This window comes from Microtus ochrogaster, chromosome 2 (genome assembly GCF_000317375.1).
Source record: "Microtus ochrogaster isolate Prairie Vole_2 chromosome 2, MicOch1.0, whole genome shotgun sequence".
Taxonomy (NCBI): Eukaryota; Metazoa; Chordata; class Mammalia; order Rodentia; family Cricetidae; genus Microtus; species Microtus ochrogaster.
In genome coordinates this window covers 97,156,319-97,169,666 of record NC_022010.1, presented here as the reverse complement: position 1 = coordinate 97,169,666, position 13,348 = coordinate 97,156,319, and the positions used below count along the sequence as shown (strand labels likewise).

General features: G+C 46.8%; 1 protein-coding gene across 1 annotated transcript in view; it reads left to right on the top strand.

Moving 5' to 3' along the window:
• The window catches only part of Tiam1 (T cell lymphoma invasion and metastasis 1), a 377,147-nt gene that overhangs the window by 352,070 nt on the left and 11,729 nt on the right, over window positions 1–13,348 (top strand). The window contains exons 22-26 of the mRNA XM_026787829.1: window positions 1,836–2,015; window positions 2,149–2,267; window positions 9,327–9,435; window positions 12,691–12,749; window positions 13,228–13,330. Coding sequence (XP_026643630.1) covers window positions 1,836–2,015; window positions 2,149–2,267; window positions 9,327–9,435; window positions 12,691–12,749; window positions 13,228–13,330 — 570 coding nt within the window. The remainder of the gene's footprint in view (window positions 1–1,835; window positions 2,016–2,148; window positions 2,268–9,326; window positions 9,436–12,690; window positions 12,750–13,227; window positions 13,331–13,348) is intronic.

Sequence of the window (13,348 nt, the reverse complement as noted above, 5' to 3'; positions counted from 1 at the left end):
AAACCAAAAAAAAAAAAAAAAAGAAAAGATTTTTTTACTTTTTGAAAGAAGGATCATGAGCTGAACCTGTGGAATCTGATCCCCCTCTCCTCATCCCCTCCCTCTCCTTTCTCTCTCTTCCCCCTCCTTCTCCTTTCCTTTGCCCTTCCCCACCCTCTCCTCCTCTCCTTCCTGCAGCCTCCCCTCTTCCCTTCCTTTTCCTCCTCCTCTCTTGATAAGGAGTGTCACCCTGGAATGTACCTTGTAGACCAATCTGACCTTGAACTCAGAGACTCGCCTGCCTCTGTCTCGTGAGTACTGAGATTGGAGGCGTAGGACCCTGTGTCTAGTTTGATTCTTCATAATAGGATTTCAAGGGGCTCCAAAATTGGCCATGCAAGCTTCTTCTAGGGTTGCTGTGCTGTTTAAAGGCCTTACCATTTCATGACACCCTTATATGGTATCTTCAGTATTATCTAACACTACTAACCACTTGCGGATGGAGATATATTTTTAAAAAAATGAATAACCACTGAGTTTTAGGAAATTGCTCATTCGTTCATGGGTTATCAGGTTCCTCTGATAGACCGGGTGTTGTTATGAAGAATCTAAGTCCACGGAGGGCTGCATCTACTTTCTGATGGACAAATGTTATCATAATGACTGTGTGGGTTCTGGGTGTGAAGAATGAGTTTGTTTCTGCAGTGATGATGCTTGTGTACTGATTTCTTCTCAAGACCGTAACTCCAAAATAGACAAACAGAAGAAACATGCAAGGCAGGGTATAGAGGAAGGGGCTTGCTCTTCCTCTTGCAGGCCTGCACTGGGGCAGCCCCTCTCCCAGTGGCTGTTCACAGTGGCCTGAGCCTTGCAGGGTCCACTGTGACGCCACTTGTGCGCGTACCATCCCCCGCTTTCATGTATTTTGCCTCTCCCCAATATTGCTCTGTACCTGGAAGGCATTAGCCATTTCCCCAGGCAGCCTGGTGGGTTCTCCTGGGCCACTCACCATCCCAGCTGGAACACAGATGAAGAGGAGGCTGGGGAGAAGATGCTTGCCAATGCTCTGTCTCTGTTGGGTCAACTCCCACCATCCAGATGCTAACAGCTGGTAGCACCGAGCTGACACCGAGCAGATGATTCTGAGGCTCCTGGCCTCACTCCACTTAACAAATTTAACAAGGCTGCAGGATGCTGTTCTGCCCCCCCCCCCCCAAACCTGTTTTAAAAAAGTCCTCCCAGCTAAGTGCTTGGGAGCTTGAGAACCAGGGGGAAGTTTCAGTTGGAGGTTTGATTTGGTGGGGCTAAGAGATCAGATGATAGCTGTAAATGGTCATCCATGGGTCTCAGGAGGAGGGCACAGCCATGCAGGGTCCCTTGGAATAGCATGGGCTCTGGGGTGTGGCAGACCTGAGTGGTCTGACATCTGGCCCCAAGGCAATGAGCACTGAGGTAGCAGCTGGGGACCAGACTGTCAGCGCCTCCTGGAACTGATAGGCACACTCCGAATTGATTCTTGCAGGCAAATCATTTGCTATCTTTAGGAGTTGGCTAGGCCTGGGAAGAGCAGTCTCCCCAAGGACAGTAAGAGTCAGGATGTCAGAGTGGAAAGTCATGCTCAATCCGAGGAGGGTGCATGAAATCCTTTAACTAGCGTGCATCCCCATCAAACTCACACATGACTGACAGGCCCACCCAGCGTGTGCCTCAGCAGAGACCTCCTCCCTCTCCCCGAGCCTGCTGTGCTCAGACCTATAAAAAGAAGCCTTGGATTCAGAACAAGTGTGAGAGAGACAAGGTGGGAAAGGAGTCACTGGGGCATGCCACTCTGATGGTCTGTGTTCTGTCCCTTCCAGCCAAGACGGACACAGCCTTCAAGGCGTTCCTAGATGCCCAGAACCCGAGGCAGCAACACTCCTCCACACTGGAGTCTTACCTCATCAAACCCATTCAGAGGGTCCTCAAGTACCCGCTTCTGCTCAGGGAGCTGTTTGCACTGACTGACGCGGAGAGCGAGGAACACTACCACCTGGATGGTGAGCATCCCCTCCCTCCTGCCTCCGCCCCCCACCCCATCCCCACCTCTGCCCAGGCCTCTCCATGCCTCAACTGCACCTGCCCCAGCCTGGCTTCTGCACAGCCCCCTTTTCAATGCTTGTGTTCTTCTAGTGGCCATCAAGACCATGAACAAGGTTGCCAGTCACATCAATGAGATGCAGAAGATCCATGAGGAGTTTGGGGCCGTGTTTGACCAGCTGATTGCTGAGCAGACAGGAGAGAAGAAGGAGGTGAGGAGGCCCCCTCCCACATACTGCTCAGTCTTGATGCTCTCTCTTTAGGAGGTGCCCCCTTCCCACCATGCTCAGCCTTGATGCTCTCTCTTTAGGAGGTACCCCCAAACTCAATGTGTGGGAAAGTTGTCTCCATTGGAGCTACAGAGACTCTGCAGATCTGTATTCGTAGCTATGTCTCTTTTCCTAAAGATGGCTGAACTGTGTGATGACAGCCTCCATATTTCTGTCTCCCTGGGCACCATTGTCACATCCTTAGCTCTGAGAGAATCTGACAGAAGGGATTCTGCATACAATGTTTAAAACGCGAGAGTCTGTCTCAAAAAAATTATTGCGTTTATTTACTTGATTATGGTGGGAGGTGCCACCCTAAGAATGTGGAGGTTGGAGGACAACTTTTGGGTTGGTTCTCTCCTGTCACCATGAGGGCCCAGGACCTGTGATTGTTTTCTCTAGTGGGTGTTGTGCAACAGGACTTTTTCTTGGGAAGATGAAGCATACGCCTACTCACCCCAGACAAGGAGCCCAAGACAGACCAAAGCATGAATACCTCCCAAGTCCAACTTGGTGAACCAATGAGTTTTACTGGGATTACTTACGGGAATATGGGCGAGGCTTTACTTACAGGAGCAGAAATGACTCAAAGACAGCTGCATTACCAAGGCCCACCCCGTGTGGGTGACAGCTCACACAGCTGGGAATTACTGCAGGCAGCTCCGCAGGTTGGAGAGCGTCCTTCCCAAGTGACTCCGGTCTAAACCTCTTCCAGACAGCTCTGCTGGTTTCTGCCAGCAGGTCTGGTCTGAGAATCTTTGCATCTTGGCTTGTCTAAGAGTGACTCTTGGTTGTCTTTATTGCTTACTCTGGGAGGGAGGGTCCTAACAAATCTGGCCAGTTTCAGGGACTTCCTAAAGCTGTTTTGAATTATTTACCGTCTGTCTTGAGGAGTTCCTGGGAGATGGGATGGTTCAGTCTTGAAACTTCCACGCACCAGTGGGACTCTTGTCTTTGAAGCCCATGTCTCCTCACTTCTTTTCCTGTCGCTTTGATGAACTACTCGGGCTTGAGTTGGCTCCCATTCAGGGTAAGTCCACCGTGGCAGGAAGTCCCTGTGCAGAAGTGTGAAGGAGCTGGCTGCATTGTGGTGTCAGTCAGAGAGAGCAGTGCATCCATGCTGGCGGTCAGCTTGCCTTCTGCATTTCACACAGTCCGGGATCTCTGCTCACGATTAAGATGGCCCTTCCCAAGGTGATTAAGATAACGCCCCTGGGACACTTCCTGAGGCTGCCTTCACCTGTTCAATCCTCCACGGGCACACCCCGTGGTCTGCTTCCCAGGCATTGAATTGACCGCTATGCTCAAGGCTACCCATGTATTTTTATTTTCCCCAGAACTTTTCTTGGTAGAGCAGACATGTTTCTGATGCTCCGCTCTTTGTCATTGGGGTCTCACAAAATTCAGTATGGCTCTTAACCCATGCTGCATGTAGAAGTGAGTGCCCATACCCAGGCTGGGCTGTTTCTGTGAATGCCACTGAAGGGTGACTCTGAGTCCCCAGATTAGAATATCTATCATTTATTTAGTCCCGGCCAGATAGTTGGCACTTGATGAATTCCATTCTGCACTATGCTTCCGCCTGAGGGACCTGGAGCGTGCGCATGCCCCTGCGGTGGCTATGGGAGCACAGCTGGTAAAGTCGGCTTGCTCGCTCTGCACAAGGCGCCTTCCTCACTAGACAAAGGACCATTATCCAGCTGCTCGGTGTGTTAATTTACATACATTGTGGGGTGTGGGTGTGGATACCACAGTGTTTGGAGGTCTGAGAACAGTTCCACAAAGCACTTCTCCCCTTCCACCCGTGAGTGCCTAGCCCCAGGCTCAAGTACGCATCCTCGGTGAAACCGAACGTGTTTTCAAACTGTCAAAAAGATAACATTTAGAAGGCAATGAAGCCAGAACGGTACAGAGATGTGAAAAAGAGCATGTGAGGATGCACGCATGCAGTGGGTTTTCTGCGGCTGGAGGAAGTCCGTGAAAGCCACTTCCAGACTGGGCATAATTGCATATCTGCCGCCCCCACCTTGCAGAGTTGGGATGGCTTCAGCACAGTGCGCAGCACTAGGACCTAAGAGCCTGGGGAGGTGGCTGCAGGGGATATGTCCTTTCCCACTGAGGCAGGGCATTGCCCCATGAGATAGAACAATAGGTCACGAGTGTCCCCAGCCTAGAGACAATGATTTTATCTTTAGGGTTTAGGAAAGAGAAATGTTGCTCTTCTGGAATGTCTGTTCTTTCTTTTATAGAATATTTATGATAATCATTTTTAATTCTCCCTAAATATAATAAAAAGGCAAGAAGAAAACTCTCTAGTTTCAAACCACAGCTGGCATGGTTAGCAAGTCCAGTACCACATGGCTGCTCCCAGGAGGGTGACTAGGAGGATCAGGAGCTGGAGGCTCCCACTCTCTGTGATTCTACAAGAATAAAACCTGGGGAGAGTGAGCCTTGGGGTTCATGCCAAGGTCACTGGCAAGCATACATACTGCTGTAGCAGTATACAGTAATTCAGCTATGGCAGGCAACTGGGGGTGGAGGGTGCATAGGTCCTCTTCTGAGTCTCACAGGGTTGATTCTTGATCCAGGAAGTCCCCTTTATTGGCAGCATCCTGTGAAAACCTAGGATGAATTGTGAACAGGCTTATAAGTGGTTAGGAATATTGGTCAGTGTCTGCAGATTTTTGCTGAAATGTCCACACCCTCTCGAGGGTTGCCTGAGTCCCATTTTATAGCCAGCTTCCCTTGGGGCACCACTGGGGGTAGATATGTTCACGAGACAAAGCAAGTATGTCACGATGAGCCTGAACCTTCAGTGTTCATAGTCCTCCACATTATTCGTTGTGTGTGGGGATTTATCTGGGCCCTGTGAAACATCACTTTCGCTCGGCAAATTAGAAGTAACTGTGGGCATATTTCCCCTAAAGGAGAGCCTCCAATAGCCGGATTCAGTAAGGTAAGCTAGTCCATTAATGCACGCCTCCTAGCAGAATCCACTCTAGATGCCCCAAGCAGGGCAATTGGGCAGTGGGAATAGCCCTGGGCTTCTTGTTACCTTTGCCAAGTGGAAACTGTGAGGGCATCTCAGTGGTTATAGCTGTCCATTTTTACCCATGCCCTTCAGGACTTCCTTCTAGCACCCATTTGAGGTTTGTGGATCCAGATTTTTGTCTTGGGTATTCAAGGCAGGTCTGTAGAAGCTCCTGAGGCCTGATAGAGATGTGCTACACTAAGTCCAGTAACCAAATCATGGCCATGCCCCCAATCACAAGGGCAGGGATGTAGAGTCTACATAAACTGGAAGGATAGACTAGAACATCACGTGACAGAAGGTGTATGTCACATATACACACCATTTTCACACAACATACACACATACACACACCATACACCATGCACATATATACTACACATACCATACACACATACATACGCTATATACACATACATACCACAATCGCGCAGATCACATACACACACCACAATCATATACATACCAGAGTAACGTATATGCCACAATAATACATGCACGCACGCACACATTGATGCAAACACACATGCACACACACACTCACACAATTTTGTTTCCTGGAGGAAATAGTTTGAACAACCTATCACAAGGACTTTTTTAAAAACAAACTATCTAAAACTGTATCTGAACATATTTCTAGAGAATTTGATTATGTCTATCTTCTTCTGTTGACTTAGGTTTCTTGTCCTGCCTGATCCGGTAGCCATTTAGTCCCAAAGAAACACACAGAGGTCTACATTAATCATCAACTGGTTGGCCTAGTAGCTCAGACTTCTTATTAATTAATTCTTACATCTTACATTAACCCATTATTCTTGTCTGTGCTAGCCACATGGTTTGGTACCTCTTTTTGTGAGGCAGTCAGATCTTGCGTCCTCTGCATCTGGGTGATGATTGTAGACTGATCCAGAATTCTCCTGTTCTCATTGCCCCGCTTCTACTTCCTGTCTGGTTACTGGCCAATCAGCATTTTATTAAACAAGTACAAGAAACAAATCTTTATAGGGTAAAACCATTGTCCCACAGCACCCCTCCCCCTGTTTTTTTTCAAAACAAAAACTCTGAATGGAATCTCCTTTGTTTAGCTTTCTTCCTGATCATTATCCATACAAATTGTAACCAACACTCTAAACAAAGAAAAATATCCATAATCCATTTTTGGGGAATGTGGACATAATTTTCCAGGCTACCTCCTGCTGGTTGGGGGCACTGATAATCTTCTGGGAAACTAAAGAAAGTTTAGAGTTATGATCAAGTCCTGACTGGAGTATCCTGTGAGGCTTGATCATCTCAGGCAGCAGTCTTGAAATTGTTCTGGATACAGAACTCAGACATGTGGACCATCCATTTCTACCGAAGATTTTTTAGGTGTTCTTCCTTGATCAAACCTGATTTTTCTTAACTTAGATTGAATCCAGAGCTTCTCATTTCCTTTGGAAACAAAAGCAAATCCTCTTCTCCACAGTAACATATTTTTTGACTTATTTTTTTAATATCAAGGCATTTTTAAAACATATATGTTGGATTAATTCAGCAGTATTTATAATCAAGTGTCTGCAAAAAAGGTACCAAGCCACTTGGCTAACACAGGCAAGATTTATGGGCTAATATAAGATTGAGAGTTAATAAGAAGCCTGAGCTAATAGGCCAATTAGTTTATGATTAATGTGTGTTTCTTTGGGACTGAACGACTGTGGGGCCAGGCAGGACAGACACATCTGTCAACATTCTTCACTGGGAGGAGCATGGGCGAATGGATGACAGAGACGAGTTCCCTTAGCTGCAGGTGTCCTGGGGGCTTGGTTGATGTGTGTTGTTCAGTATCTATAAGCATATTAATATGATCTCTTAATATTTTTACCCTTGGCAATGATATGATTCAGTAATAATTGCAGTAATTATTATAACCGCCATCAAGGGAGGCAGTCCCTCTATTCAGTTCCAACGGAGCTACTGTCCAACAGTGCGGCTAGCTTTGGGGGCTGGAGAAGGCAAATGAGGCTGTACTGTGTTGAGCAGGCTGCCAGGTTGTTGCTCTGCCTAAAAACGGTAGGTGCACCTTGAGATCCTATGTAGCAATGTCATGGGAGCTGTTTGTCCATTGGAAATGAAATGGTGAGCAGCTGAATGAGGGTGGAACTTAGCCCTGGATACCCCACTTCCTTTCCTCTACATGCACACTGGTTTACCACCCTTCCCATGTTAACTGTGCACTCACTGCTCCTGGTTACACACTGGTTTACCACCCTTCCCATGTTAACTGTGCACTCACTGCTCCTGGTTACACACTGGTTTACCACCCTTCCCATGTTAACTGTGCACTCACTGCTCCTGGTTACACACTGGTTTACCACCCTTCCCATGTTAACTGTGCACTCACTGCTCCTGGTTACACACTGGTTTACCACCCTTCCCATGTTAACTGTGCACTCACCGCACCTTTGCTCTTTGACATGCCAGCAAAACTAGAATGAAGTTTGCTTCTTCACAGTTCCACAGGTAGTTGAGCTGTGGTTCCCGCCCCTCCAGTTAAGTTGAAATCTTTTGTCTTTTGAATGAGAAAGAAGCACATTAGCCTTTTATATCAAAATTGATAGCATCACTACTCTTGGGCTTTGTAGCCATTATTAAATAACAGCTGATTTGATATTCAAGATGGCTACTAAGTGATAAATGGGCAAGCACCTCATAGGTATGGGTCCTCTGGGTAGTTCAAGTCTCAGGAAGGATGAAGAGAGAGGGTGTGGTCTCATCGTGTTGTTTGGGATGCTTGTCAATTTAAAGTGTATGAATTTCTCTTTGTGGGGATTTTTCATTGAGTGCTTTCAGGTCTTCCTTGATCACTGGCAACTGAAAGAACCACGGTACTGTCAGGTGTAAGCACAGGGCTGCCATTGGCCTCTTTGGTTCATTCTGTCCATTAGGGTCTAAGACTGAACCCCTTGTCTGAGTGTTTAGTACTTGACCTTGAAGAGAGCAGGGTTATAGCATTTGATCACATGGTCTCTGAGGAGGTCATTGTCCATTCTTCAGGCTTCTGATTTGACTTTTTCCCTTCTAAAGTGAAGTAAGGTTTTCTTTAATGAATTGAGAAAAGGAAAACTCATTTGATTCTGCTACTTCCTGAATGTGTAACTCACTGGTGTAACTCTCTGCTATTTGTCATTGACCACCAATTCCATTAGTTCTTCATTGGCTACAAGAGCTTTAGTTTTATACACTGGATTTCACATAGTTGCTATATGTGAACCCTGGCTCACACCCTGTGGTCATCCCATTCCTGAAATTTTGGCAGACAAACATAGAACAAAAGACAAAATAAGAACTCTGTGTGTGTGTGTGTGTGTGTGTGTGTGTGTGTGTGTGTGTTTGTGTACCCCATGTAGCTTTTGGTAATCATGAAGATTCCTATTCCAACTTGGGTGTATCATATGAGTTAATTTCATTAAAATTTCATCATTTTGTTTCCAGGTCAAACAAGGCAAATGTATGACATCATTTGACCTTCCTAGGTTATTATGATATCTGCAGCTTCAAGTGGGGGATGGTGTTTACTGACACTAAGAAAGTATCTTTAAAATGTGATATATCATTTTCCATGTTTTAAATTTTTCTTCATGTATTTTAATAAATGTCGTACTGGATGTCTCTAAACTTAAAGTAAGATTATATCCTGGTAAACCTATGTTCACTTAGAAATGTCTAAATAAGCTTCCTGCAAGTTGAAACATAAGGTTAAACTATGGCGAGTCAAAGCCATCTGTCTGTATTTATAGCAGATGGCCTGCTATTTTGATTCATACACATTGTGGAATGACAGGAGAAAGCTGTGGAGCCATATTTAAGTGTCCATATTAAGCAAGTGTTTTTAGGAACAGCATGTTCACGAACTATAGTGGATATCGGCCTGCCATATTTTAAAATTGCATGCAGTCCTACATGTATAAGCACGCCCTGTCTCTGTTTTGCAGGTCGCAGATCTCAGCATGGGTGACCTGCTGTTGCACACGGCTGTCATCTGGCTGAACCCGCCTGCCTCTCTGGGAAAGTGGAAAAAGGAGCCAGAACTGGCAGCTTTTGGTACGTGTCGGAAGAGGGTGCCGAGGATGGGAAACGGCTGACTCATTTTCCAAACAAGAATATTCCTTTTCCAAGAGATGTTTTATTACAATGAAGCTAACTATAGCTTACTGCTTCAACCGCTAATTCTCCCAAATAAATATAAACAAATATAAATTAAGCCTGCTTGCTGAGTGGGTTCCGTGTGGTGGACACTCAGCTGCTGGGAGGCATGGCTGTGAGGATTGCACGGGCACAGAAGGTTTTTTTTTTTTTTTTTTTCTCAGCTGCTGGGAGGCATGGCTGTGAGGATTGCACGGGCACAGAAGGTTTTTTTTTTTTTTTTTTTTAAAACATCTTATTCTAAAAATAATTTTACCTGCTAGTCCCTGTGTCTTTAATGGATGGGCAGTAAATGTAGAAAGGTCAAATGAAAACCCCAGAGCAAACTGTTTCCGAGACCTCACATCCTGGATCTTTCGTTTCCTCCCTGGCTCTGTCTTGCTCTATGTAATGCTGAGATTTAGGAGGCCATCTCTCAGCTGAAGTGCTGTTGTGACTGGTGTCTCTATGGGTTGACAGGGACAGCTCCATCATGTTAATACTAGTGAAAGTAGATGTGTTTGTGTTCGTTTTGAGAGGCAATTTCAGGGGTGCAGGTGGAGGTCCCTCACGAGTACTCGACTCATGCCTCTGAGGGAGGAAAGCGAAGCTAACGTACTGGGAAACATGCGTAGTTCAGAAGATACAGCCGTGCTGCCCGGTGTGGCTGTGAATATGTCCTCTTGCAGGGCTGTTCCTGAACATGAGGTGGTTAGCAGCCCTGCTTCTGTTTTATGGTATGTTTTATCCCTAGCCTTCCCTAGAGGGCTTGGGCTAGAACATTTAGCTGTGGCCATCCCCTCCCCTGATGATGTTTGCTCGAGAAGCAAGTGCTTGCTTACTGCTTCTTTGACCGAATGTTCTTCCATTCCGGGATATAATTCTCCAGTGGACTGCCCAGGAATATTCAAGCCAGTGTTAGATACAAATATTTACTGATATTCCTCAAATTTCTGAGGAGCCACTGAAGCTCTTGAAGACATTGCATTAAAAATAACCACGGGTTTAAAAAAAAAAAGAATGTGGTAAGAAAACAGGGAGGACACAGCATCAGGAAGCACTGAGGTATTTTAGGGCACTGGGAGGTTTGATAGTGGTGTTAGGGAGACAGTAGGACTTGCTTCCTTTTAATATCGCCTGTGGTTCTGAGACTTGCAGAGGGACTCTTCTCTCATGCTCCTTACTGCTCCTTACGGTCGTGGGGCACTAAGTAAGAGAATCAGCCATCCGCTTGAGTCTGGCAGCGCCAGAGTACACCGTTAGGATGTTTTTATGTCTTGTCCCTGAGCTTTACAGATTTCATATAGTTAGAAACGATAGATTTAGAAAGTGAAAATAATTTGAGTGGGAGAAGGTAAGGGGTTGGCAGAGTTTTCTGTTGGAAGCCGTGTAGAAGTCATAGGTCTCTGGACCAAGAACATGGGATATATGATGGAATAGCCCAAAACCGGCATCGCTGATAAGGCTGGGTGAGATGGCAGTGTCACCACACAGAGGTAGCAGGAAGATGGTGTAGAAGATGCCAGTTGTAAGGTATGGGACATTCGTGACACTTGTCCTGTGGGCGGCTCAGAGAGTACCCTGCATTCCCCTGCTGTGTTTCCTTAGCTACAGGCAGGGGCAGTGTCAAGTAGCTGCCTCAGAGGCTGAGCCTAGTGCCCGGCTGTACTGCTCTCTCCAGCTTAGCACACCAGATCGCACCGGATCTGGGCTTTGGTTTGTGGGGCAGAACCCTCGAAAGGCTCTGTGGTTAGCAGCGAGCGCACCAGTCCTCAGAATTCTTTTCCAGAGTAACAATCAAGAAAGAGAGGAGGAGGAATTAAAATTAGGATTATGAAAAAGTCTGACTGTGGCCGTGAGCTGTGTTTTCATGAGTCCTGGATGAGTTCATTAAAGGGGACATCTGTAACAGTTGTGTTGATTTCAAGTAGCTGAGCAGAACTAAGAAGAAACACCTTCCGAAGTAAGGAGGCGTTGCTGAGATGGAAGCAGGTTAAACACTCCTGAGCAGGCAGCGTTAGATGGCAGCCTGGCTGCCCTTTGGCTTTGGTTCAAACCTCAAGTCTTAGGACATAGCATGGCATTCTTCCAAAGTGGGTGCTGGCTTCCACCAGCACCTTGCCTCACAGGATGGGCACTGACGCACTGACTGGTGATGTAAAATTCAAACACAGAGGCAGTTGTGGTTTAGGCTGTCAAGGGATGCCAGAAATCTTAGGGCTCAAGGCCGTAGTCAAGGGGTTGTGCAATATCATAGCGCATAGAAGAGGCACGCAGAGTGCTCGTATTCTCACAGAGGAAGCCTGTCCTTCCTGATGCAACTTGGCAAGTCAGCCAGGTACTTGCGGTGGTCTGCAGAGGCTCAGAGCCTGTGCCCCATTCCTGGAAGTTATCAGTATCCATGTCTGATGTACAGTCTCCTCCAGCTCCCACACGTCTAGACCATTCCTCAGGCTCAGAGAATAAGACTTTCTCCGGGTGTTGGGGCAGCAGAATTGGGGAAACCAGATCCCACTTTTCAGATGCCTTCTAGCTATGCTCAGATGTCAGAGAAGACAAAACATCTCCAGAGCCTGTCTTCTAGGAGCACCGACGGTACTCACAGTGGCTGATCCCTGTGCCTGTCACTTCCCGGAGCCCCTCCCTCTAGTTAGTGTAGTAGTTACTCTTTTGTAGCTGTTGGGAAGAACTGGGGTTATATTCTGTTTCATTGACTCATTTTCATTTCCTTAGGTCAAAAGAATGTAGTTCCTGAATTATAAACACCGTGCGGTTAGACATAGAGGAGGATCAATAGAGAGGGGTTAATTTGCATAAATTCAAATAACCTTGAGCAGTTTATTAGAGGCCTTTGCACTGATCCTCCAGCTACTCCAGTTCCCACAGCTAAGTTATAACCTTAAAATAATGAAACTAACTTCCTCCCCTATTTTTTGGTAGAGGGAATTTCCATTTATTTAGGCTTTCTCTACTTAGATTAAAGGCAGAAACATTTCCCCCAGCAGGCTTTGACTTTCGGGTGTGGTAAATGCGGTCCAGGTGGGTGGCCGTCCGGCACGGGGATCTCTGTGCTCTCCTAACTCACTGTAGAGTACCGCCCTAAGTGGGCACAGTCAAGGTTGGGAAGCCCGTGCATTTCATACCCTGACTGCTTTTCTTATCTTTTACTTGCAGTCTTCAAAACTGCCGTGGTCCTCGTGTATAAGGATGGTTCCAAGCAGAAGAAGAAACTTGTAAGTGTTCTTACGTCATCCATAGTTTCCAAGTGCCTCTGTCTGCTTCTCACGTGTGTCTGCATGGTTCCACCCTTGTCAGCAAAGCCTCTTCCCTCCTTCGTGAGTGTTCCGAAGCCCTCTAGGGGTCCTGCCTGGCTTCCTCCGGCAGATAGGCTCATGGACAGAGCATGCGTGTGAGAACACATGGAGCCTCCCGCAGGCAGAACACTCTTAAGGCCACTTCTGCCCTTCTCTAGTGTCCTCATTTTTTGTGTGAGATACCCCCTCCACTTCTGCATTTAATTAGCAAAGCCATTTGCACAACATCTTATCATGCAGCCTCTCACATCTGCGGGCGAAACCGAAATGCATGAAGGGATGTCATGTTCCTTGGGCTTGCACTGGGTTCCCGAGTCTGCCACTGATGGAGAAAGCACGGGAGCTGGTCCAGGTCGATGGCCTTGCTCTCAAACAATGGGCTGCTTCTCTCCTGCAGGTTGGCTCTCACAGGCTGTCAATCTATGAGGAGTGGGACCCTTTCCGGTTTCGTCACATGATCCCTACTGAAGCTTTGCAAGTACGAGCTCTGCCAACTGCAGGTGAGCCCCATGTGTGCC